Source organism: Barbus barbus, assembly GCF_936440315.1.
Source record: "Barbus barbus genome assembly, chromosome: 21".
In the NCBI taxonomy this organism is placed as follows: Eukaryota; Metazoa; Chordata; class Actinopteri; order Cypriniformes; family Cyprinidae; genus Barbus; species Barbus barbus.
In genome coordinates, this window is record NC_136749.1 from 22958015 (window position 1) to 22984585 (window position 26571).

The following is a 26571-nucleotide window of genomic DNA, read 5'->3' on the forward strand; positions in this document are numbered from 1 at the left end:
AAAAAATAATATATATAATTAGGGCCGGGACTCGATTAAAAAAATTAATCTAATTAATTAGAGGCTTTGTAATTAATTAATCGAAATTAATCGCATTTTAATCGCATATAAATATTTGACCTGAGAACAGTGAGAAGTAAGTTTTTTTATATGGATTTTTACATTTCCCATCCACAGGGCCAACAAAACCGTCTCATCAGCTTCTTTGTCCATGTTCACTGTGGTTTGTTTTTGTCTGTTTCTCAATATGCGTTCTTCAGAGATCTTGCGTCCTTGTGTTCTCGTTCTACGTCATCATTAACCGTCGAAGTTCAGTATAGAGGATGCATGAAAGTGCACGGATATGTTCTTGAAACTGAGGATGCATTGAGTACAGACTTGAGAGAATCGAGCCGTTAGAAATCCCAGAAAACGCTGTGGGTGGCCGGTGTACGGAAGCCTGTAAGCTTTAAAGTCGCTCTCACAAATACGGCTCTTCAAGTTGAAAGTAAACATTTATCGTTTTGTTTTGGTTAATTTTAATAAAGTTATAAGACCCGGAGAAAGTCTGCATTTTTATTGGCATATTAAAATGAATCTTAACAGTAAAACATATAACGCTGTAAAATAAAACAATACAATTATATGAAAGTAATATCTATAATAGTATGAAATGTTTTAATAAGTTATGACATTTTGTAATATTTATTGTTCATTGGCCGTTTCTTATGCTGAGACTATGCGGTCAGTTAAGCAGGAACGCAGTACATCTCAATTCTCATAAGTGTGCGTTCTGTGTTCTCGCGTCCTTCCGAGTTCGTTCTTCCAAGGAAGCTTGGCAAGACCGGTCTCCACGAGAACGCAAGTCCGTTCTTTGCGTTCTTGAACGCTAGTTGGTGCTCCAGTATAATCGGTCCGCCGAAACTCATCCAGTGAGAAACGTTCCGCGGTGCAAAAATAAGTGCGATTAAAATGCGTTAAAAAAATTTAACGCATTATTTTTGTGTAATTAATTAATCTAAATTAACGCGTTAAAGTCCCGGCCCTATATATAATAAAATAAGAGATTCAAGATATTCAATATTTTTTATTCGTCACATACACAATTATACAGGGTATAACCAGCAGTGAAATGTAGGTCAGGTCCGCTCCAAGGACAGTGCAATTGTATAGAATACAAATATTAAGAAAAATAAAAGTAGAAAAAAATAAAAGAATAAAATAAAAAGATAAAAAAATAAATATAAATATAAATGTGCAGGTCAGCATGTTGTTGACATAAATAGTAATATAACAGGAATGTGCAAAAGAATGTGCAAAAAAGTTGTACAGGGTATTTAAATAGCAGCAATATGAGGTAGAAAAAATTATGAATAGCTTATAGATATATTGATATTTACATGGAGTCAAGTGATGTTATGACACAGAGTTAGAGTTTAGGAGCCTGATGGCCTGGGGGAAGAAGCTCCTCTAAAGTCTCTCAGTTTTTGCCATCAGGCTACGGAAGCGCTTACCAGATGGAAGCAAAATGAATAGATGGTTACCAGGGTGATTTGAGTCCTTGATGATTTTGACACCTCTATTTTTGCAGCGTTTGAGGTAGATGTCCTGCAGAGAGGGGAGAGCAGACCCTGAGATGCGCTCAGCTAAGCGCACAACTCTCTGTAGTGCTTTGCAGTCCTGATTTGAGCTGTTTGCATACCACACTGAGATGCACTGAGTCAATACACTTTCTATGGTCCCTGAATAGAAAGTTTTCAGGATTGCTGGTGAGACCCTGAATTTCCTCAGCTGTCGCAGATAGTACAGTCTTTGCCTGGCTTTCTTAACCTGTGTTTGGATGTGTGTAGTCAGGTTCTCGGAGATGTTTACACCGAGGTACTTGAAGCTACTCACCCTCTCCACAGGGGTCCCACTGATCATAAGAGGAGTGTAGGGCTGCTGCTGTCTCTTCCTAAAGTCCACGATCAGCTCTTTAGTTTTGCTCACATTCAGAGAGAGACAGTTGTCCTGGCACCATGATGTGAGTATCTCTACCTCATCCAAGTATGCGGTCTCATCGTTGTTGGAGATGAGGCCCAGAACCACAGTATCATCAGCGAATTTGATAATAGATGTGAGGAAGTCTTGAATCCAGTGGCTCTTTACAAGTCTCTCAAAAACCTTCATGACTATAGATGTGAGGGCAACTGGGCGATAGTCATTCAGGCAAAGAGGGTTTATTGTTCTTAGGCACAGGGATTATGACGGATTTTTTAAATGAGGTGGGAACCACGGAGGTAGCAAGAGACTCATTAAAGATGGAAGTGAACAAACCAGCGAGCTGACCGGCGCAGGACCTCAGAACACGGCCGGTTATCCCATCAGGTCTGGCTGCTCTCCTGACGTTCACTTTCTTTAGCGCCCTCCGAAACTCATCCTCTGACACGGTGATTACAGGATCATCGCTGCTCTGCCTGTTGCTTCCTGACGCGCTGGTCGGCAGAGACACGCCGCCGCCGTTGCAATCAGAAGAGCCTCATTGTAAGCGGCAGTGCGTGTGTTAACCGCAGCACGGATTGTACTGTCCACCCACGGTTTTTGATTGGAGAATGTTCTTATCGTTATTGTTTCTATAGCTTGCTCGGTTAGCGTGTTTACAAAGCTTAATGCTACATCCATGATCTTGCTGACGTCAGAAGAACTCGTCCGGAACATGTCCCAGTCGACGTCAAGAGCCGACTGTAGCATAGCCTCTGAGTGGGAGGACCAGCGCGTCACTACTCTCTTTGTTTATATTCCGGTGTGAGGAAAATGGCGGCATGGTCCGATTTGGCAAAAGCCGGTAGTGAGCGGGCTTTGTAGGCATTCTTGAACTGAGTGTAGCAGTGATCCAGTGTGTTTGGTCCTCTAGTTGGACAGGATACATGTTGATGAAAGTTTGGCATGACCTGCCTGAGGTTGGCTTTGTTAAATAATAATATTATTATTAAATAATAATATAATTACATGTATAACTTTCCCAAAAAAAAAAAAAAAAAATGAAGCAGCGAAACATTAACACATTTTTCATCACAGGAATATATAAAATTTTAAATGTTATTTAAAATAGAAAAGTTATTTCACAATATTACATTTTTTATTGTTTTTGGTCAAATACATGCAATCTTGGTGAGACTTTAAAAAAGGACCGTAATGACGGTCCTCTTACCCTCGAGGAAGGATATGGTGAGCAAGCGAGCACTGAGCAGAATAACTGATGTAATTGATTGCCCCTCATTTATGTTTTAAAGCAGAACACAATCCCTGCACAAAAGAGGCTGAATTTGATTTTCAGACTAATTAAAGGACACTAACCATCTATATCGTTCGCTATCCGAGGAGGGAGGCAGAGAAACAAGAGTGAAATAAAATATGAGAGACTCTCACCAGTTTGGAGTCGATTTTGGCGTCCAGCCTGGCATTACGAATGAGGTTGACAATCCATCTTTCTGCCTCCTCGGGAGTCATATTCAGCTTATCGGCCAGCATACTGCAAGGCAACACAGTCCATTAGGACAAAACTTGGGTAAAGGGAGAACATTATATACACTGATGGCATTACGTGAAAATTGTGAGGTGTATAACAAGCTTGTGGAGTGTGTGTGTGCATGCACGTTTAAAGTGCTGATCGAAAGTGCTGGATGATAATGGGTTTACTGTCATACCTCAGCATTTAGACATCTGCTCAAGAGTGACAAATGCCTTGCATTATGTAATCAAGTCCGTGATTCTAATCGCACTAAGAAACCCATAAAAACTGAGTACAATTACATCATTGCGCTTTTGAAAGTATGAGGTCAAGGTAGTGACGAAACTTTGCAGACAAGAACAAAAGGACATTGCATGGACTTGCATGACTTCTACTGACCATCCACCTGACATTTTAAAGAAACTGTCCATAAATGAAGCCAGGTGTCTCCTTCACAGATGTGTCACTGAGGGAGGAAGGTGGCAGCAGGGGCTCTAGTGTTCTTTGATCCACAATCCTACTACCGCAGCTGGCTTTCTTTTGGGCTAAGCTCATTTCGTGCAAGTCAGAAAGTGCAGGCTTGTCCCGTTCTGTTCAACACGCCAGGTTTCCAAACAATGAATATGCTTTCACAGTGGTTACAAGGTTAACTCAATCACCCACCGTGGCAACAGCATGGGTCTGGAGACAGGCAGAGATGACAGCTTATATCATTTCACTCCCACTAAAAACCCTCAGAAAATGATGCGTGACTGGCTAGATTGCTCATAAAGCTCATTATTTAAGAGCTAACTGCCAACGAATGTGCCGGTTGTCACATCACGAGTTCCAAGCTGGTGATGGTTAACACATGTCCACTATCAAGCAGTGACACTTGCTATGGGAAAAAGGAATGCCTGTCGACTCCAGGGGTTAAAGCAAGGACATGAAATCCAAGCTCTTCGGCAGCCCCAAAGCACTCCGCGAAGCATGCAGCACGCTGATGAACAATTACAGCCCGAAAAGGAACAGGAAACCAATTAAGACACTGGGAAGTTTAGATAGCTGTACATCCATTACAGGCTCGCAGACCTAGAAGTCTAGATCATGTATGAAATGAAGCAGACTTGTGAGCTTTCACAGAAAAATCAATGGAAATGTCAAAGAGTTCATTATCAGTCCAAATTACTGGTTTTAGGAGAGAATCACGTGATAATTAAACAGCTTAAACAAACTTGGTGCCGGTTTACTCTAGTGACACAAGCGGCAACGAATATTATTTAATTAAGTGGTGACACATGTCAGTCAAGCCAGAGTCAAAGATCGACTCAAAACAAATAAGATCGAGTTTCCTCTTAAGGGAGCTGACCCTCTGCACAAGCTAAACCAGAGACCAAGGTCAACCACAGCCTCGGCGCAATGAAATGGCCCACACACATGCTAATCTAATTTTATCCAGCTTTAAATGAGAAAGGGGGAAAAGGTAGTATGTACATGTGCTTGCCACTAATATGAATTAAAGTCTGAACTGAAACCAAAAATATACAAACGCTGAAAGAAGTAATTATGGAAAAGAAAGAGGTTGGGTGAACGAGCCACTCAAGCATAAGTGCCAGACAGGGTGGTTTAAGCCAAGCTGCTTGACTCCTCTCGCTGCAGTCTCATTTTACAGACTTAAACCTGGTCCTCTGGGGTTGGGGGGTGGAGGGTAAGGATCGTTTTCACTTCGACCCCTTGCATGTAACGGCTCCTCGCAGTTGATTAATCCAATTCCAGTAATTATAAGATGGTAATAAAATTACATAAAAATATTGAAATATTTTTTACAAAAATAAACCTTAATCAATTTGATTAACATTAAAAAGAGTTAAAAAAAAAAAAAAAAAATTCAGGCCCATGAGAAAAGGAAAGTCCACACTATTTAAAGCAGCAGACGACATAGCCTAATTGCTTGTTATAAACAGAATGTTAACATCTATTGGTGTACGGACGGACGCTAATACAGTTAACATTATAGTTATCATTCTTAGTGTGAATGGGCCTTAAGGGAAGGAAAACAAACGAACAAACAAACATGCAGATGAAAAACAATAATGCCTCCTATATCAGTGGCCCTGCAAATCAACTGCAAAATTAATTACCGTGGACTGTAAGAGACCACAATGATTTACAGATGACACGATTGGAAACACCATTCAACTAAAAACTAAAATTCTCATTAAGCACTCACAGACTCAAATTGGGACCAGTGAATGCAAAATTGGGAATTTAAGTCTTTGAGGACAAGACACAAAAATGCAAAGGCCATCAGAAGTGCAAGTCATAAAACCAGATTTCAAATAGAGCCTTTTCACAGACATTTTTATATATAAAGCCATTTGTAGTTGTGGTCTTTTTTGGTGTATGTTGAGGGCAAAAACAGAAATAAAAATCCTGCCAACTCATTCAAGGCCAACAACTGTAAACATAACAAAAGTACTACAAAACTGGCATACATTTCATTCGAGTCCACAGTTAGCGGCAGAGGACTGCGTACTGTACCAGTGACATGCACTAATAAACCAAAATGGATGTTTTCCAATCCCCTAAACAGACAATACGCAGCCTTTCAGGCGACTGCTCTGAGCTACTAACTCGAACAGATAAACAGCAATCACAATTCAGGTTCCTAGTTCAGCATTACCTTTGTCGCCTTTGACAAGAAAATGGATTCAATTGCAATGAGACTGCCAAAAAAGAGCCAGGACTCCAAATCAATTCCAGACTATCTGCAACTGGAGATTTGGACAGAGCCTGATCACATTCCATGTTTCAACCTTGACTCCAGCCCTTCTCGGTTTTATACAGCTCAGAAAATGCGAGCGAGCAATTAGGCTGTACAATGAAGCATGGAAATAGTGTGAGAACCTGGGGATGGGTGGTTTTTGATCGCCGGGTGTGTGGTTAGAAGAGAAATAACAGATTCCGAATGGCTACGACTATGCATGTGTAGTGCTGGAGAAACTGCAAAAAAAAAAAGCCTCCACAGGGCTTTCATCAAACATGTTATATGATACTGTGTCGGGTAAGCGTGTGCATTCGCGAACATGGTCCCCTTCGGGAGTAACAGGATGTCATAAATCCCAAAAGGTAGATGCAACCTGTTAGCAGATCTCCAGTTTGCCGTCAAGTGCTTTCTGCTTGGCGCGCAGAGGCGACGGCGGGAAAAAGAATGCAGGACAGATGCTCAAAGACTACTAGTTATGAAAGCTCATTAAACAGGCAGGAGGGCAACGCGGCCTCTCTGCTCTGCACTCCGTCACTGGAAGGCTAATAGGAACCAGGCAGAGGGAAACCGGTGACACCCGCCCCAAACCTCCCTTTCCATACAGACCACTTCTTTTCCACCAATGGAAAATCTTGGGGACTGAAACCATTGCGTGTCTTCTCTGGAAGCCTACGATGCCTTATAAATACCGTAAAAGGGGCAATAAAAAAGCGCAACCGGAGTAAAGTGGTAATAAAACACCTGCCGCATTCTGCCGGACGCAGACTGGAAAGTCTATGAGGAGTTCAGAAGATGCATCGTGTCAGTGGTAACTGAACAATGTGGATCAATGGTCAACGTGAATCACTGTTAATGTACCTTAACTAGTCTCTATAATTTGTTTAATTGCAGCAATATTACGCTTCGGTTGCGCTATATGTGAATTAGCACGCCATTATGTTATAGTCCTAACAAGGATGTGACAACACAACAGACAACAACAGAGTAAGTGGTGCTTGGAAGACAAAAATCTGCTGTATTATCCACAGACGGGGCGCAGCCATTGAGATCTGAGATCCGCCAGAGGGCCAATATGTAGACCCTTTAGACATTCTTCAAAACAGATGGGTGGATGTGCCTGGGATGTCTGGTTCTGAATGCGTGTCTCCATGTGTGAGATTGAGGTGCTTGGCAGCCGGTCTCTGGACATGCTTCCTCCAGCACACTGGGTAATAAAAACTTATCAGAGAGTGGAGTGGGAATGGAAGAGAGGAAACAGGAAGCGTTCCCACATTGTGGACACATTTTCAGACCTGCTACCTTTTTTTTTCTTTTGATCATTCCTGACAACAATTTATCATCAATTTGTTGACTTTAAATGGTATTTCAATGTTTTGTTACATGATCCAGCAAAGTCATTTTGTACTGTATCCAAATCTGTGTGCTTACCTTATACTGATGCACTGGTGAATTCGGCAGAAGGTCTCGAAGATGAACAAGCGGGCATTTTCAATGAAGTCCTCAAGGCAGGCCACAAGGAAAAAATCATTCACCAGCACCTTTAAAAGATATAAACACTGACATTAGACACGGTGTATGAAAATGCATTCAATCCTATGTAGATTATGCTAAAACATAGAAGCTAAAACAATTTTCACACCCCCTAAAATATTAGGCTTTTTACTTCATAAAATACATTTCAAAAGTTGTGGTGCCTGTAAGACTTTGTAATATTTTTAAACGAGTCACTTATTCTCAGCAAGACTGCATTTATTTTATTACAAATAAAGTAAAAAAATAATATTGTGAAATATTATTACCAATTTAAAATAATTGTTTTCTATTTTTAAATATTTTCAAACGTATTTAATTCCTGTGATCATAAAGTTGTATTTTCTACAGCCGTTACTCTGTGATAAACTTTTTTCAGGATTCTGTGATGAACAAAGTTTAAAAAAACAGCATTTATTTGTATTTTTTTGTAACAATGTAAATGTCTTTACTGTTGCTTTTGATCAGTTTAATGCATCCTTGCTAAATAAAAGAACATTTAAAAAGGTAGTGCATGTTTTATATTGTGACAAATTTAAATAAATATAAATCTTATTTGTAAAATATAAAAGAAAGCGTCTGACTATATTCTGATGTAAAAACTAAAAAAAAAAAAAAAAAAAAAAAAATCAAACCTGAATATTTTTTTTAATGTAAAAGTTCTTGTGTTTGCTTCTTCGTAAACATATGCAAATGCACTCATTGTCACATGTTTTACGAGCAGCAATCGTTCACAACCTTTGCTGGAATATAGAAAACTGTGGCTAAACGGGACAATGAGCAGAACAGGAAGTTTATATAAACTCAGAACTTAAATAAAAACAGTTCCACTTCATCCTGAGGTCTCTGTAATAGCACCTGGTTGGGGAATAACGGTTTGGGGAAAAAAGCCAAAAGCAAGGCCAATTAAAATAGAATTACGGCAAATTATGGAAATGAATGCAGGAGAGGCCTATAGCTAACACATATACAACGGTGTTTAATGCTATCCTCACAGGAGAAAACCAGAATCTGGAAGCACAAAAAAAAAAAACTTGGGTCATTCTCAGCACTCTAAACTAACCGCAGATCTTGGAATTCCACAGCCCCCACATGAAACAGGGCAGGAACAGAGCCAGCCACCAAATTCACCGCAATGGCTGTGACTTATCACCGTTTGTCTTGCCCGTTGCCGCAGGGTCCACCGGGCTGCGCGGTGGAACCAATTTACAGTGCCACTGCTTTCAAGAGTCTCAACTACCGTCTACTATCAATCTCAGACGCTCAGCAGCTGAGTTCTGATCACCGCATACTAACCTCCACATCCTGCAGAGACCTGGTGTGCTTTACCTTGCAGTCAAAACGCAAACAGTCAGTGCATTCCACACGGCTGAAGACATGTGCGAGCCCCCGCTGTCCCTGCACGGTTCACATGCAGTCCCCCGTCCCGCAACTTTGTGTGTGCATCTGCGCTCACTCACAGCCCCCACTTTGTTTGCTTATGTTTGAGAGCTACTATCTCCGTGGTTCTGCTTGAGGAAATCCCAACTACATGGCCATGGCCCTATCAGCAAACACACATTTCATCATTGACAATGTCTTATCTTAAGCTGATAACTGTTTGCTTAAATGCTATAATTACTGTCAAGGTTTTTCTGTAAGAGGGGAAGAGAACAAGTCTAAGACATTTTCGAAGTAGCACAAAAAAACCCAACAATTTCAGGTAACTGGAATCTTACAGTGCAGCTTTTCGATTATTTTTTCTTTCAGTCTTCAAAAAGATTGAAAACAGGACTATATAAGGTTGTGTCTATGTTTTATGCATAGCATAGACATTATGAGCCCAAACCATTGTGCAAATGGCCCCTCTCCGCTGAGATGGATCAAGTGAAGAAGGAAAAATTACAAAAGCTGACTGGATAAGCATGATAAGGTAATCGCGATGCAAAGTAACCAATGTGATGATCCACAGCTTGAAGAAAATCCCAGAACACTTATGCGGTCAGTCTCTACAGATCCAGGACCGTGTCCAGTTGGACTGAATCACAGGCCTGCAGAACCTCTGGAGCCATGGGTGCTGATGATATGCTAAAGAATTGCTTGTAAACAACGGTACTGTATTTGGGTAATTTTAGGTTGTTTTAGACATCTAGTTTGGGGTCAGTATGAATTTTTTTAATACTTTTATTCAGTATTAAATCGATTAAAAGTGACAGTAAAGACATTTATAACGTTGCAAAATATTTCCATTTCAAATAAACTCTTATTAAACTAAACGGTTATTTTGAAATTTCTATTTAATGGATATATATGCATCACAGTTTCCACAAAAATATTAACCATTAACGGTTTATTAACTGTTCAACTATTAACTTATGTTTCTGGAGCACCAAATAGTTTCTGATGGCTCATGTGACAATAAAGAAAAAATCAGGTCATAGCATCATGAGAAATATGTTATGTTAAATGAGAGAGAAAAACTTTCCTCTTACAGGATTTAAATCTCGTAAGTGATATTTTTATTTAAAATGGTGACAAATGATCAATAGACAAATATACCTGAATAAAAATAAAGTGTATAAATAATATTTAGTTTGAACTCCTGAGAGAACATTTTTGGAGGTCATGAACCTCTTTTCAATAATATTATTTTTATTAATAAAAAAATGCTCTGTTGGGTCAATATACTCTTAAATTTTTCCCCTTTGTTTGTTTTTGTACAAGTAAATGTGGTCGAGCGCAGACAGTCTGATGACTCGCGAGGCTTCGGCAGCCTAACAGGAAAAGCCTTGGGCTGTTGTAGACGAGCAACTCTGATTTTCTAAGTCACCACTCAATCAGACAGTGAATTTGCAAGCATTTAGAGCTGACATACATCTGAGCCTAGCCAGTTATGGTCACATGCCACACAGTTTAAATTTTTTTGTAGCTTGTGATCTCGTAAATGCCTTAGGCTTTCATAATCAGGGTCAGGACTAATTAGTGACCATTTACGCAGTGTCTGGGCTGAGCTCTCGTTGTAGAATACGCCTGGGTCTGGAGGTCCAGTAGCCGGAGGGCTCTCACGAGATCTCACAGATGCAGGTGTGCTAATTACTGCTAGCCTTACAAAGCCTGGCCTCCAAGCATGCAAAGTGTAATGGAGATCTCCCAAATGACTCGATCAGTTGGACCTGCAGAGACCCCCACCAGAAAACATGACTCCTGGTGATTTGGGCCTCGTTTTCCTCTTTGCTTCTTGACGATAAACATCTAGAATGAAAAACAGCTGGCCTGATCAAATAGGCACTCTCACAGGAGTAAATGTTTATAAATCATGTCAGCGTTTTAGGAAGGTTCCCATTTCAACGTGAAGTTGGGTTATTTCATTCTCCTATAAAAAGTCTGCGATTTAACATATGAGGTGCTTGTTGCTAAAAACTGAATTGTTTTATTTTAGGCAATGGCAGAAGATGGGCAGTGCAACTGGTCTTTGAATTCATAATCATTTAGAGAACAGGAATGAGCTTCGACATAAGTGCACACTAGGCTAAAGGCACTCAAGCTAATTACGCTTGGGATGAATCTTTGTAATGTAATGTGTTTACTGCAACCAAGAATGCGCCTGAAGGCCATTTCTGGCTTTTCTCACACTGAGACTTTCTTATTCAAAGTAAAATAATTTTTGCCGTTTAAGATTTGGCACGTTTGTGGGGCAGCTTACCAAATGCATTTAGGTCGAAATGTAATGTTTTCCAGGGTCAGAATGGCGAACAGATCTCGGTGCTGTGCCAACGATGTCTGTAATCGCATGGTAGCAAAAGTCTTTGCACTATTCCTACACTATGGTAATGATAAAACCAATGTTTAATATATACAGCATATTTAGAATTTAGTATTTTGCACTAGCAGCTCTAAAATCTTCTAAAAGCACCACGTGAAAAAAAAAAAAAAAAAAAAAGTGTCATACAGTAATTTATTAAAATTTACAATTACTATACTACAATTACTAGGGTCCAAATCTGTATGGCTTTTTTTCTTTATTTGGAACTTATTAGGAAATATTGTGAAGATGATGAGCGTAGACTGGCGCTTTCAAGATTCGAAGATCATGCAAAAGCACCATAAAAGTGGTCTTTATTACTCTTATACCATATTCCAAGACTTCAGAAGCCATATGATAGCTTTGTGTGAGTAACAGATGGAAAATTTTAATCATTATACTAAATTAAAATATGCAATATAGAACAAAATCTTCACATCCACCCTTCTTATCATACAAATATATGAGAAAAAAAGCAATGTCTGATTCATGAACAAATCGTTCTTTTGAGTTGGATGTTTTCAGTGGATTATTCCGAAAGACTCATTTGTGATTCTGATCTGATTGCGTTCAAAGCGATGAATCCTGACACAAAAAAAAAAAAAAAAAAAAAAGTCATTCAAAAGTATATGGAAATATATGGATATGGCTCACAAATCGCATGGACCACTTTTATGATATTTTAATAGTGCCTTGGATGTTTTGAAACTTGAAAACTTTAGTTTCATTTCAATAAATACTGCATGGAACGGAGTGACTATCAGTCTTCGGAATGTCAAAAAAAAAAAAAAAAAGAATATTCACAATTAAAAATTTTTGAGGTGAGCTATTCCTTTGAAACTGAGCTTGTTACTCTATTTTATTGGGTTTTTGTTTTTCGGTGCTGTGTTGGCACTATAAGTCAGTAGTTCAACTGTTAAAACAGAAAGAATGACACAGCAGGGCAAGGGTGAAAACTGATGAAGTGGCCATTATGGAAGGCCGTTTATAAACGGGAATAAAAATACAGATCATTGGCTTGTCTGTACCACAGAAAGCTCTTTCTAGTGCGTGCGTCCGCCTCTGCTCACCAAAAGCACTTCTTGTTAACCATCCCACTGATCTGACAATTACCGCCTATCATAAAAACATGACAAATGGTGAGTCAGAGGCTCTTTCAGGGGCCCACTTCCACAGCTGGCCATGACACCGCGGTACGAAGAGACCGCTGTGCTTTAAGACCCCTTTCAGGGCCCGAAACAGAAGGGTAGGCTGTTTGTGGCTGCAGAAAAGTGACACACAGCATCGCTAATGACTATCCCCACTTCTAGGAAAGTTCAGAGGACGCCTCTGACCAATCAGTTAGTTGTGATGACATCACATCTCCTCATTAGGGAAACTGAGACATCATCTGCGTAAATTACAAAGCTAAAGGCTTTTTGTGGCCAGACAAGCAGTGAAGGATGAGGTCAACGTCTTAGGAGAAGGATAGTCTCTTCAAGCGCTTTCGCTAATGGAACCTGTTATGAAACGTTATGAATCTTACGTTATGAATCTTACGCTTTTGGAAAAACAGGAACATGACAGAAGATGCAATCAATCTGCAAAGTCCCTATAAAGAGTAGGTTGTGCCATGCTTTTAAGGACACGCTGAGAAACAAGCTAATAAAAAGGTAACAGGAAAAGACAGCTGGAACTTACCGCCTCACACTCTCTCAGCTTCCTCTGAGCACTATCAAAGTCAAAATTCACATATAGACACTCCACAAACTCCGTGATGGGATCTTTGTAGGTGTACGACTCCTAAAAAGAAGACAACAAAAGAAAAAAACAATACCATTTAAGGGAAAGCTCACACAATTGTTTTTACATATACAGTTGGTTCTTCAATTGGGGTGTGTTTCTCATTGTAAACTTACTTGATGACATGCAAATAAAATTTCACATTACATGCAGAACTGATATCAGCAGTTCAAGCACAAAATTACTGCTGCTTTCATCTTGTGGTTACAAACATGGCTGTCGCCAAACTGTTGCATCTACTTTCTTAATTGGCACAAGCTGGCAGTTAATTTCCTTGGGAATTATTTTTAATAGTAAAACTTCCTTAAGACGACTTGGAAAACAGTGCTTAAGTCATATGGACAACTTTTATGGCTTTGAATTTTCATCCACATATTTTCATGTAGATTTTGCGATTTCACATAAAAATGCTGGATGGAAACACCAAGGTGTAAATGAAAAATACACAAATACAGAAAGAAAGAATCCCTAAATGTTCATTAAAAAAAAAAAAAAAAAAAAAAAGTAATATGAGTTTCTAAATGTATGTCTGAATAATTTTGGTCTGGAAAAAAAAGAAGAAAAAAAAACTATTACATTTAATAAAAGTCTTATTGGCTTCCCTGGTGGATACCACTTTATTTACCAATTTATTTCTACTTTGCACCAATTTAATTAAAACGTCAAAAAATGTCAAATAAATTTAATTTGCTGCTTTGACTGAAACATAGCTAGTCTTCTCCCATATTTTCTATATACTGACAAGAACAGCCTTTGCATTCTACAAAATATCTTCTTTTGTGTTACATAGTAGAAAGAAACTCTTGGTTTCAAACAATATAAAGGTGTGCAGATGATCAGATAACTATAATTTTTGGTTCAACCTGGCTGTATATAATAATGAGCAAAAACCTCTGCCTAATGTGCTATGTCTGTAAATGGCCAAAGGCTGAGAGATTTAGTACGGTCCCTTTAGCAGAGGACCTGATGGGTTGAGTCTGATTTGGATATGTGATAGTCTCTGGGTCTTCCCTGGATCTAAATACCACAGATGCTTAAGTAACCATGAGAGAGGAAACTTGTGCAGGGAGTATGGTGAGCACCTCAGGACACGTTTAAGTGATTACGCAAAGGCTGCAGGGACATGCTTATTTGGATTTCAGTGTCATTGATCTCTGAAGAAGCTACTGTTCAGACATTGAAACACTACAATCAGACTGTCCAGCACCATTGATCAAATCTAATGGTTTCAAGACTCACAAGGCCTGAGGAAGCACATAGATAAACAGAGCTTTTATTTTCTGTCCAATATACACTGCTTTTTCATTCATTCATTTCCAAAGACGCAATGAGGTATAAGATTCCCTGAAATGTGTTGGATGTATGAAATTCAAATAAAATATCCTTTTTTTAACACGAGAGAGAAAGTGTTGTTTGTCTGGTGTGGGTAACCTCCCATTGAAAACATCTTTCAGTAGATGCAAGGACAGTGTGGATGACTGCAGGAAGACCAACAGAAAACTAAACAGTTATGAAATAGAACACCACCTGACCAACAATATTGCTCCTACTGAAATCAAAGGATAAAGCCTTAAAACATTAAGAAATTCTAATGTAGAAAGAATAGAAAAATAAACAACTTTTTAAACTGTTTATCAGCTTGGCATACATGTATAAGAACTCTCCATTTACTGTGTTTGTAAAATTAAAAAAATACTACTAAAATGTAAAATACTAATTAAAAAACAACTACTAATAAATAGAAATAAAACAAAGAATATTTCATGTAATAAAAATATTATAATAAAAAAAGTGAATTCATATGAATTAATTTTAACTAGTATAAACAGTTCAATGTTTCAGAAATAAAAAGTAATATATCTACATACACATGTATGAGAACTCTCCTTTTACTGTGTTTGTAAAATTAACTGAAAACATTTTTTAAAAAGACTAACATATGGAAACAAAAAAATAAAATGTAATAATATATAATAAATAATAATATAAGAAAAAGGTGAATTAATCATTAACTCAAACATATGAATTGTTTTAATTAACTAGTATAAATATTTTAATGTTTATAAAAGAAAAAAATACATTCAAAATTATAATATATATTAGATAGATGTATGTGTATATATATATATATATATATATATATATATATATATATATATATATATATGTGAACATATACACACTTATATACGTATACATATGTATGTATATATATATATATATATGTGTGTGTGTGTGTATATATATATATATATATATATATATATATATATATATGTATATGTATGTATGTATGTATATATATATATATATATATATATATGTGTGTGTGTGTGTGTGTATATATATGTATATGTATGTATGTATGTATGTATGTATGTGTATATATATATATATATATATATACATATACACACACACACATATATATAGAAGGACAAAGGAGGGCATAGATGGAGAACCAAAATCCTGCATGATACCTGCTGGATGACTTTCACCAGATCCTTTAGCACCTGCCTACGCTTGCGGACGTCCTTGTTAGTGATGACGGCTGTGGTCAGGTAGCGCAGTATGTGTGGGCACATGGTCTGAATAGCATTGAGGTACCTGTAAACAGAAAAACAAAAAAAAAAATGGTCACACTCACACGCCTGAAGGACAGCTATGATCTCTACATGAAAACATGAAGTCACATGATGTAATTTGTAGAGGTCAGACACAATGTTTTCACAGTAATTTCCAGCAAGTTCTCATATAGTGAACATGCAGATTCTCAATAAACAGAAGAACAAGAGTCAGAGTGTGTTGAAAGCTCCTCTGTTCATTGGTCCCACTGTGGAGGGAAGGGAAAGGAAAAGCCCCTTTCTAGGCACGGATCACCAGCTATAGGCCTGCAGAGCAGTGAAACACTATCCACCAGGGACTTGTTTTTCAGCCACAGGTCAACTAGCTTGGCTTCTCCAAGAATGAAAGCTACATAGCACTACTATTACAACCCAAGACAAAGTTCCCTCTCTACTGACGACAGGCGTGCAAGAGCTTTCTTATATGGACAAAAAAAAAAACATACAACAGATGCCTTGTCATAGGGCTGAGAGCTCCTGTTAAAGTGCACTTAACATTTCGAGTCAATTTGGAGGGCGGCCTCCGCGCCTGTGGTATCTGTACGAACATCTTTGACCCCCCTCTTCATCCCCATACGAGGACCAAATTAAATTTCAAGGAGGAAGTGGCGCTGCTCTGCCCTAGCCAGGCCCTTAAGCTCCCTTACGGAACAGCACAGAGAAGCACATGCCATTTGGAGAAAAAGGAGGAGGGCTGCCGGATGGTTTAATTAGCCGAAACAATTAAAGGGACAAGGGGGCCTGTGGCACTTGTGATGTCGGAGCTAAAAACGGCAGCGGGCTTCGGCGGCGTGTGATCCCAGTTGGCACAGCCTTCGGTCTCTCCTCCCTTTGTAGTTGTCTGACTTCATGGCAAACCACAACACTTCATGCTGTGTTCCTGATTAACTTACACCTACTCGCTCTCCCAGGGATGCTCCGAACGCCAGACCGCTCACATGAGTCATAATGCCATATCTGGTCTTTGAACAGGAAAAAAAATGCATTATCTAACTGAGCCCGACAGCTACGACCAAAGCCACGTTACGGCTTAATCGGTTGCTAAATAACTTCACAAGGAAGAGAGCAAACAGGAAGTAGTAGTTTAATTTGAGTGCCTCACATTCCCCTTGCGGAGCTGAGGATTTGGGATAAGGCAGCAACTAAAAAATTACTTTCGATAATGGATTAAGGTGTTGATTGTGCAGTTGACCCAAGTTCGAGTCCGGCCTGCGTCATGTCTCGCTCCCATTTCACCTCTCTCCCTCTCAGCGTACTTTTCTGTTGGAGCAGTTTAAATAAGGAACGTCACAAAGTAAGTGTCAACTTTAACAAGTAAGAAGTAGAATGTTCTCCTTCGTCTAAAAAAATCCATTATTACAACTCTGGCTAAATTATTTTCACGTAATGAACAATAACCAAAAAACTTCTTTTTTTTCCTGTTTCAAGTAAAAATTAAATAAATGAAATATAAAGTAAACAAACATTTTAAAAGAAACTGTTTTAAATGCTTTTAAAACATTTTAGTGAATGTATTTATCACATAATTGGTTAATATAATTAATTAAACTGTAATTAAATTAAACATATATTTTAAAAGTAAACTTATAAGTTTAAAAGATCGATACACAACCATTCAAAAGTTGGACAGTAAGATTTTTGTATATGTTCTAATTTTGTAAATGTCTTGAAAATGTTTTTGAAAGTCAATTTTTGAATTAAAAAAGCCTTTGTAAACACACAGTAAAAACATCAATATTGTGAAATATTACAATTTAAAATAACATTATTCTATTGTAATATATCTTCAAATGTAATTTATTCCTGTGATGACAGCTGAATTTCAGCATCATTACTCCAGTCTTCAGTGTCACATGATCCATCAGAAATCATTCTAATATGCAGATTTGATGCTCAAGTTGAAAAAAATCATGCTGCTTAATATTTTTTATGGAAACAATTAATTAATTCAGAACTCTTTAATTAACAGAAAGTTCAAAAGAACAGCATTCTAATTGAAATAGAAAAGCAACAATGTAAACTTTTAATTGTCACTTTAATCAATGTTTTTATTTCACACAATAAATTAATTTCTCAATATCTTGTGTCACTGATGGAGGCTCTTCAATAAAATTATAATCGATTAGTTGTTGCAGCCCTAATTTGGTGGCTCTGAGAAAGCAGGGAGAGAAAAAGGTAGGAAGGAACGGTGGTGCAGTTCCAGTTTCATGATGCATCTGGAGGGAGGAGGGGAATTTTAGGCAAATCAAGTGAAACTCTGAATCCACTCTGCGCTGGCCGGGATAGTGTTTCGGCGGCATTAGCTTTCCTGTTTGCACCTACATCATAGGTCATCTTGTGACAATATTCTCTCTCGAACTGCCCTTGGACTTGGTTGGAGAGTATTATATGATAGCCTATCTTTGGTATCGTTTTTCCTGCACTGAAAAAAAGTTCAGTTTCTGTTTTTGTTTTGGCCGTCTGCTCGACAGCACGACTACATCGTGAACGATCTTCAGGCCGAGAGCACTGGATCATACCCCGTCCTGAACGATGGCCAAACAACTATGAAACGAACCAGAACGCCACAGGCTGATGTCAGCCTAATTGTCAACAAAACTTCAAGAATAACAAAAAGGAGAAGAACAGAAAACAAAAGGTCTTTTCACAGGGTCAAAAACAGACCATGATGCCGTTTTCCAACTAAAACAAGACGATCAATGCATCCAGCCTCCAAGAACGGAATACTGTTGTGGTGCAGAAAACGCAGTGTATCTAATGCAGTAAATTACACTCGGATTCATTGCTCTTCGTGGCCACAGCTCTGCAAATAAAAGCAGAAGGGGTGAGAGAACAACACAAAAACGAAGTGAAATGAAGGCTGCCAACATCGAAAGACCTCTGATCTGACAAGCCCAACCGCAAATTACAACTACCTTTTTGGAGCTGTTTTAATGAAGCATAACAAATGTTTTTGTATAATGAGCACCTACATCCAAAGGGCTGCTGTTAAGCCAGCCGACTGTCTCAAAGGCAGGTCAAACATTCACACTAGGTTCACGGCCACAGGTCATTGGCCCTTAAAACAGCACAGTGGTCATGAACAGAAAGAAAAAGCCAAACCAAAATATGGTTTTCCAGCTAGCGACAGCACAATAATAACACCTCAATCTTGTCTTTTCACCCACTATGGTCAGGTACTGATGAGTAATTAGTGGTCTGGACACCCTTAATCATCTGTGCTGGTGGAAAACAACAACTTAGAGGCAGATTCCATTTTGTATTTGAATAGTGTATAGGCTTTAGGCTCCACAATAGAACATTAGGGGAAAAGTGTGGCCTTAAAAATAGATGGAATGTAGAATTATTTAGAAGATCAAATTACCTACCTAATGCACCTGATGTAAACTCACTTAAAAAACCTAGCAGACCCTTGAAGCTTCTTTGCACTCAAGTACACACTACAGGACTGAACCTTGTTGCCCTTTAATGTGTTAAGTTCTTGACATGTCAGCAACAAAAAGCCCCAAATTACAGCCAACTTAAAACAAGTATCTAGGGAGTAGCTGAGAATCTTGCCCAATTGTGAGAAATTATAATAATAATAATAATAATAATAATAATAATAACAACAACAACAACTTAAGTTGTTTTATTTTCTTTTTCTCGTATTTTCTTTAAATTTATAGAAGTTATTATATTTTTTCCTTATATATATATATATAATGTTATTATCATTATATTCATATCAACATTTCACTTTTTTCTTTCTCTTAGTTTCGTATTTACATTTGAATATTAATTTCTAACTTTAAATTACATATACTTATTAATATTATATGATATCACTATTATTTTATATTTAAAACTATTTTTACACATACACATTGAAATATTAATAAAAAGAAAAAAAACATTAAAAATATTTAATAAAACCAATGGTTTTTCGCAGGTGCTACAAAGTGAATTTAGGGTTATAATGCAGAGTGTGATTAATGGATATTCATTTTTAATACTAATTATTTTGATTAATTATTGATGAACTAATCACTAATTATTATTTGCAAAGGTAATCTAAATATAAAAATTGGTGAAATTAGCATAAAAAGGTTATTCAATGTTCTGTGCAAATACATGCAAAACCCCCACAAGTCCTTCTGCCATGTTGTTTGATAACATTTTCAATATTCTATGCCCATCAAATTGAAATTTGGATTTGTAACTACAAACTATATTCACGCTATTGGCGTTTCATAAGGAAACCACTTCTTCCTCATGGAACAGTTAGACCTGATTATGAATGAAGGTCAGAGGTGATTCATTAACTTATTTTTTCCCCGTTTGGAAAAATTTTTCTGTGTTCACAAACAAACTGAAAATGACTGAATAAAGATCGACAGACTTGTAACTTGACCTGACACCATCGCTTAAAGAAGCTTAAAACATTGAACCCGCGAGTTAAGCAGCCCATTTGCCATTGTCAGCATTCGTCCGAGCTGCCAGGCTCGTTTTCGCACTGACCGCTGGGGTCGTGGGTCTGTGAGCGGCTGGCTGGTGAGCCCAGCATCAGCAATTTTGTTTGCGGACTGCGGTGGGCTTTCCAACCTGGACCCGTGCTCTCTTCCTACCTCATCCGTTTTTATTAGAGTCAAACCAAAGCAAAACCAAATCCCAGATGGAAAACGAGCAGCTGCAGAAGGTGCTTACTGTGGCTGGTAGAGGAAAAGCTCTATGATGTTGTCTCTCCCTTTGGGGTGGTTGAAGAACACAAAGAGAGACCAGTGGATCAGCCAAGTCCTTTGCTGGAGAGACTGGAGAGGAGAACTTACAGTCTGAAGAGAAAAAACAAAAAAGGGAGTGTTAAAAATAATATTAAAAGAATAGTTCAACCCCAAATTAAAATTCTGTCAGTAAGCCTCATGTTGCTCCAAACCTATATGAGTTTCTTATGGAAAACAAGGAGATTTTGAACTGAATGTGCTTTATGAAATTACAAATAATTGGCCTGCAGACCATACAACTGTCCACATGGCTCATGTGCTGTTTTGAATTTGTATGATAGCTTTAGGCAAAACAAATTTAATTAAATTAAAGTCTCTTATGCTCACCAAGGCTGCATTTATTTGATCAAAAATGTAGTAAAAATAGTAATATTGTGAACTATTGTTGCAAATTAAAATAACTTTTTTTCTATTTGAATATAGTCAAATGCAATTTATTCCTTTAATGGCAAAGCAGCCATTACTCCAGTTGTGCTGCTTCAAATTTTTGTGTAAACTGTTTATACGTTTTTTCCTCAGGATTCTTTAATGAATAGACAGTCCAAAAGAACAGCATTTAATTAGCAACAGAAATCTTTGGTAACATTATAAATGTCACTACCGTAACTTTTAATAGTGTCTTTGTAGAATAAAAGTATTCATTTCCACAAACAAAAAAATCATATTGATTATAATAACCAGTAAATAATAATAAAATATTGTATTTCAGGCAAACTTTCCCTTTAAAACGTGACTTCTCTTGATCATCACTTGAGCATAACAAGATGAATTTCTGACTAAAAAAACCAACACTTGGCTTCCGCTGCCTTCCAGATTCGGTACAAATCAAAGTTCAGAATAGAAATTTACAATGTCCAAAGACTTTAATTTTTTATTTACTCATACTTCTCTCCAGGCCAAACCCTTCTTTCCCAGCTCAGTTCCTCCAATTAAAAATCAAGCTGCATCGACATAACACAGCAATTAAGGTTTTGCTTGACTTGTGAGTTGCGGTGAGAAGGAACCGAGGAGATGGAGGAGAGGAGGGGAGGAACGGCAACAGCGGCGGTGCTGTGCTCAAACGCAAGGCGGTCAATATTATGGCCTATGTAAGGGAATCTGAGTGTGGTATTGAATTCTGAGTGGCGGGGCATTACATTGTTATCGATAGTCTCCCTCAGGCGGGTGAGGTCCTCCATGGCAGCTTCCCAGTTCTGCATCAGGATCTCAGAGGCCAGCTTGCCCCACAAAGAGTTCAGCGCATTTCTGTCTGTGGCGGGGACCTGCACAAACACAGACAAACAGAGAAAAACACATTGACCCACTGTAAACCAAGGTAGACAATGAATCAACTCGCTCACTATAATAATACACTGATTACCTTCTGAATACTGTATTTCTGACATCTACCATTTCCAAGAGCTAAAAGTTGAGCTTTCTTGGCAACGCTGCTCGCCGGAGTAACTTCTATATTTATTTACAGTGGATAAACGAATTAAATTATGTCATCTTCGGGAATTGGTCTCGCAAGGGAAAAAGAAACGGATCCTGAAAGACCGTTTTGCTTAAGAAACTTAATTTGCTGTATTTTTGAGATAGTTATTGCTGTGTCTTTCTGCATTTCACTTTAGTAGGCATCTAAATCCCCCCCAATAAATAAATCAATCGATTAATTTTCTATTTTGTAATGCCAAGAATAATCTAAAACTACCAACATCTTTAATCTTATGATTTATGATTAATGTCAAATTTCTAGACAATGAATCTGAATGTTTTAACACACACACATACAAATCTTAATAAAAAAAAAAAAAAATGTTTTTAAGGTTGTTAGGTCAAAGAGGTCCTCAGACAAGAGCTAAAGGTTAAAGGCCAACGTGTCTGTGATATTGCTGGGAAATAATTACGCAAGTTAAACAAGTGCTCTTTAACTAGCCTGGGGTCAAGTGCTATCTTGAGTGTAAGAAGGGTCACGTCAAGAGATGAAAGTGGCTTCAAATCACTGAAACACGAACAGGAACATGTCTTTTCGAAATACAGAAGCAGACATGAATTAAAGTCTAATAATATATGGAGTCATTCTGATATCTAGAACGGAGCATCAACATGCAAAAATGGGGAAGAAAAGCACTCCAAAGTTCACGTGAACTTGCAGTGACCTTAGTGCATTGCCTTCGGTGAGGGTCTTTAATGATGTGTGCTGCTACCGCTGCTGCTTCTGTTACTGGCCCTAACACATGTCTGCAAGCTTTGATCAGCCCCGAGATGTGGACAGGACCCGAGTGGCGGGACGCTAATCAAAATGTCTGCTCGTGGAGGAGTGAGAGAATGAGGTCCAGACATTAGGTAAAGAAACTCAACCAATCAAATCAAAGATCAAACTGAAAAACAAAAACTGTGTGAGGATGGATAGTTCTGTGTTTACGAAGTAAATGAGAACCATTTGACAAGGACAAATAATTAAAAGCATTTAATTTTTCACGAGGCTAAAAGAGCTACAGAGTTTCTACGGCCCCACGTCACTTCTACCTTGACTAAAACCCTTTGACAGCAGAAGCCAATAACATAAGTCTTGTTAAGCAGAAACAGACCCTTGAAAATAATGTTTAGATAACTTGATTAACTAGTAATTGTGATAATCTCGCAAAAGAAAAACATCCTGCGGAATCGAGTTTTGAAACCCTTGAAAGATACTCGCTCAGCTTCTTGTATGGAAATATGAACAAGATTTGGTTCATCTCTGCAGAGACAATCAGCTTCAAAGGAACGTAAGCTGTTTTAAATTATGACTAAAAAGACAAAAACAAACAAAGTGAGGAGATAATGTGTTACAGATTATTGAGCTGCTGAAGTATCTAAGCGTGTTCATGAATAAAAGGGGGATGAGCTATAGCCAGGGGTTTATGGGAAGTGAAGTGATTATGACCTACGACAGACGTAGAGACACACAGACAACAAGGAAGTCAGCCATGTATTCACTGAAATCTGACTGAACGAATATACCGCTCCTCGTGTACATTAATCATTAAATATGGACCAGGAGAAACGTTGGATATTATGTGACAAATCTCTCAAGTTCCACGAGGAAAACCATAAATAGGACGCGATCTGCAAAGCATCATGAAATCCGAACAATACAAGAGTATACAATTACAAAAAGTACAATTTATATAAAATATAATAAATTCATAAATAATCTTAAAAATAGGGATTTCAATAAATTATTAGTATATAATAATTATAGCATATAATAATAATAATATAATTAGTTAAAAATATTATACAATAATAGCACAAAAAAAAAATACCAACATAAATAAAAATATGGCTCACTAAATTTATGGCAGGTTAAAAATATGCTTTTGTGATATTTGCATAGTGACACACAGTAGTATGGAAAAGTTTTCAATATATATATAAATAAATAAATTCATACAGTACAGACGCAACCACAGCTCCACTTGCAACACTGGAGCACTTTGATCAAAATTCCCAAGTTGGATGCGTCTAAACAACAGTCAAAGCCCAAAAAATCTCAGAGATCAGCTCGGAGGGACAACCGGGAAATAAAAAACATCCTTCTCTGCCAATATAAAGGTCAACATTTCATTTCTAAAAGTGTTTGTTTTTTTCCTTTTTTTTCCTGGAAGTCCCTGCCTGCTACATTTGGCGAAGCTCCATGTCATTATGGCAGCTTTCTGTACACTGACTGGCTTTCAGCAGCGGCCATGCAAGAATAGTTTCAATACCTGGGTTTTTCCACAAGTTACCTTGAGTTTCCACTGCCTCCCGAAATAGGCACATTTTCACTGACTGACCAGCAACAATAAATTTACTGTGCTGGGGATCCGACGGGACACTCAATCTTTATTCTCAACATCCAATCCCTGCATTAACAGATGATATGAATAAGTTGCTCTTTTCGCACCGGGCCCTCATTGTAACAAGACCTCGGGTCTGGATTTTGCAAGCCTGGCTTCCTTCGTTAAATGGCTGGGTTTCCCACGCTAGAGGAGTTCTAGAGCCTGACATCTCCCATGCTAGGAGCCGTCTGAGGAGATGGGAGGTCCGGCTTGAGCGAAGTGGACAAAAAGTAAAAAGAAAAGAAGAAAGGGGCAGGTATTTGGTGAGAAAGCTCAACTAAATCCATTTCCATCATGGTGATTCCAAACGCCTTTCCAATGTTGATGAAAATTGAAGGTATTGAGTTACAATATCTGGAAATTTAAATAAGACAACAGTTTGCTTCAAAACATAGACAGGGAGAGAATTTCTGGAAGCTATTTTGGTTTATTTAGATTAAGCAGTGATGGCGTAAACAAGGTTGGTTGCTGTGAACGCTCTAATCTACTCAAAACGCTTGATGTGTTCGCAACGTCAATGATGTGGTTTTCCTATGATGAGTGGTCTACATTGTGTTTTATAATTTCCTGAAAAAAGGCTTCAGCAAGGATGCATTAAATTGATCAAATTTGACAGTAAATACATTTATAATGTTACAAAAGCTTTTTATTTAAAATAAATACTGTTCTTTAGCACTTTCTATTCATCAAATAATCCTGAAAAAATTATCACCACTTCCACTAAATTATTAAGTAGCTGTTTTCAACACTGTTTCTTACACCAAATCAGCATATTCGAATGATTTCTGAAGGATCATGTGGCACTGAAGACTGGAGGAATGGCTGATGAAAATTCAGCTTTGCATCACAGAAATATATAACATTAAAAAAATATATTCAAATAGAAAACACCTATTTTAAATTGTAATAACTTCTCAGTATTACCGTTTTTACTGTATTTATGATCAAATAAATGCAGACTTGTAAGCAGAGACTTCTTTCAAAAAGAAAATCTTCTCCAATCCTAACTTTTGAACTGTAGTGTGAAAATTTCCACAGTGTCTTTGAGAAAGTCAAGTGCCACACAATGAAAGTCAATGGGGTCTAGTCTTGTTTTAAGCCCCATTGACTTCCATTGTATAGACACTCTTCAAAATGTCTTCTGTTCCCCGCAGAAAAAACTAAGTCATACGGGTTTGAAACCACATGAGGGTAAGTAAATGAAGACAGAATACTCAAGTATCCCTTTAAGCATCTATACTAATGAATATGCAAAAAAGGGTGACAAAAACTGAAGGGTGTAATTCAAGGCTTGTCGGCCGTTCCTTCCCTCGGCTCCCATGAAAACCACAGGGACACAACAAACAAACAAACAGCGTGACTGACGCTGCAAATCATTTGCAAATGGGAAACATGTTGCAAATCTAAACAACACAGACTTCCTCACACCTCTGAAATGCTATAACCAAGATGATTCCAAATTAAATAAAGGGTTTCTTTTCGGTCACTTTTTGCCACAGCGACTCCCTGTCGCTTAGCAAACGTCTAGCCTTTTTTTAAACAACAATGTAGGCCGAGTGAATCATACGTGAGAGCAGGTCTGCAGAAACAGGAGTGCATTCAATGTGAGAAGGCAGGCTATGTGGTTATGTGAGAAACACTCGGTGGCAAGGGAGTCCGATAACTTAGCCAGGCATGGAGCCTCTCGCAACACTCTTGGCCCAGGGCAGCGTTGACAATGGGCACCTCTCTTTAAGACACTGGACTACCTCCACACACTCCAGCCAGAGAGAAAGGAGCGGGTCAATTTGTTCGTTCCCAGCCATCATTTGCCCCCCGCCCCACTAGCTAGACAGCACTGCGCTGGGCCCTGAGTGTCCGGCCGCTTTTCCCCATAAGTTCATCTTTCACTCATTTCTACAGGCAGTGGGAAAGAAGCCACAAACACCAGAGCCCCAGCAATGAGCCCTTTGTTTATAGAGGAAATAAGAAGTACGCACGTGTAACATGGATACTGCCAGTACTCTCAGTGAACTGCAATTATCTTCCCCCACAAAC

General features: G+C 38.2%; 1 protein-coding gene across 1 annotated transcript in view; it reads right to left on the reverse strand.

The window, feature by feature from the left end:
- Nucleotides 1-26571, reverse strand: part of LOC306887127 (eukaryotic translation initiation factor 3 subunit E-A) — a 46101-nt gene that overhangs the window by 4488 nt on the left and 15042 nt on the right. Inside the window, exons 6-11 of the mRNA XM_079444664.1 lie at nt 21829-21954; nt 20619-20743; nt 15789-15915; nt 13207-13308; nt 7644-7753; nt 3388-3490 (exon numbers count right to left, since the gene is read on the reverse strand). Coding sequence (XP_079300790.1) covers nt 3388-3490; nt 7644-7753; nt 13207-13308; nt 15789-15915; nt 20619-20743; nt 21829-21954 — 693 coding nt within the window. The remainder of the gene's footprint in view (nt 1-3387; nt 3491-7643; nt 7754-13206; nt 13309-15788; nt 15916-20618; nt 20744-21828; nt 21955-26571) is intronic.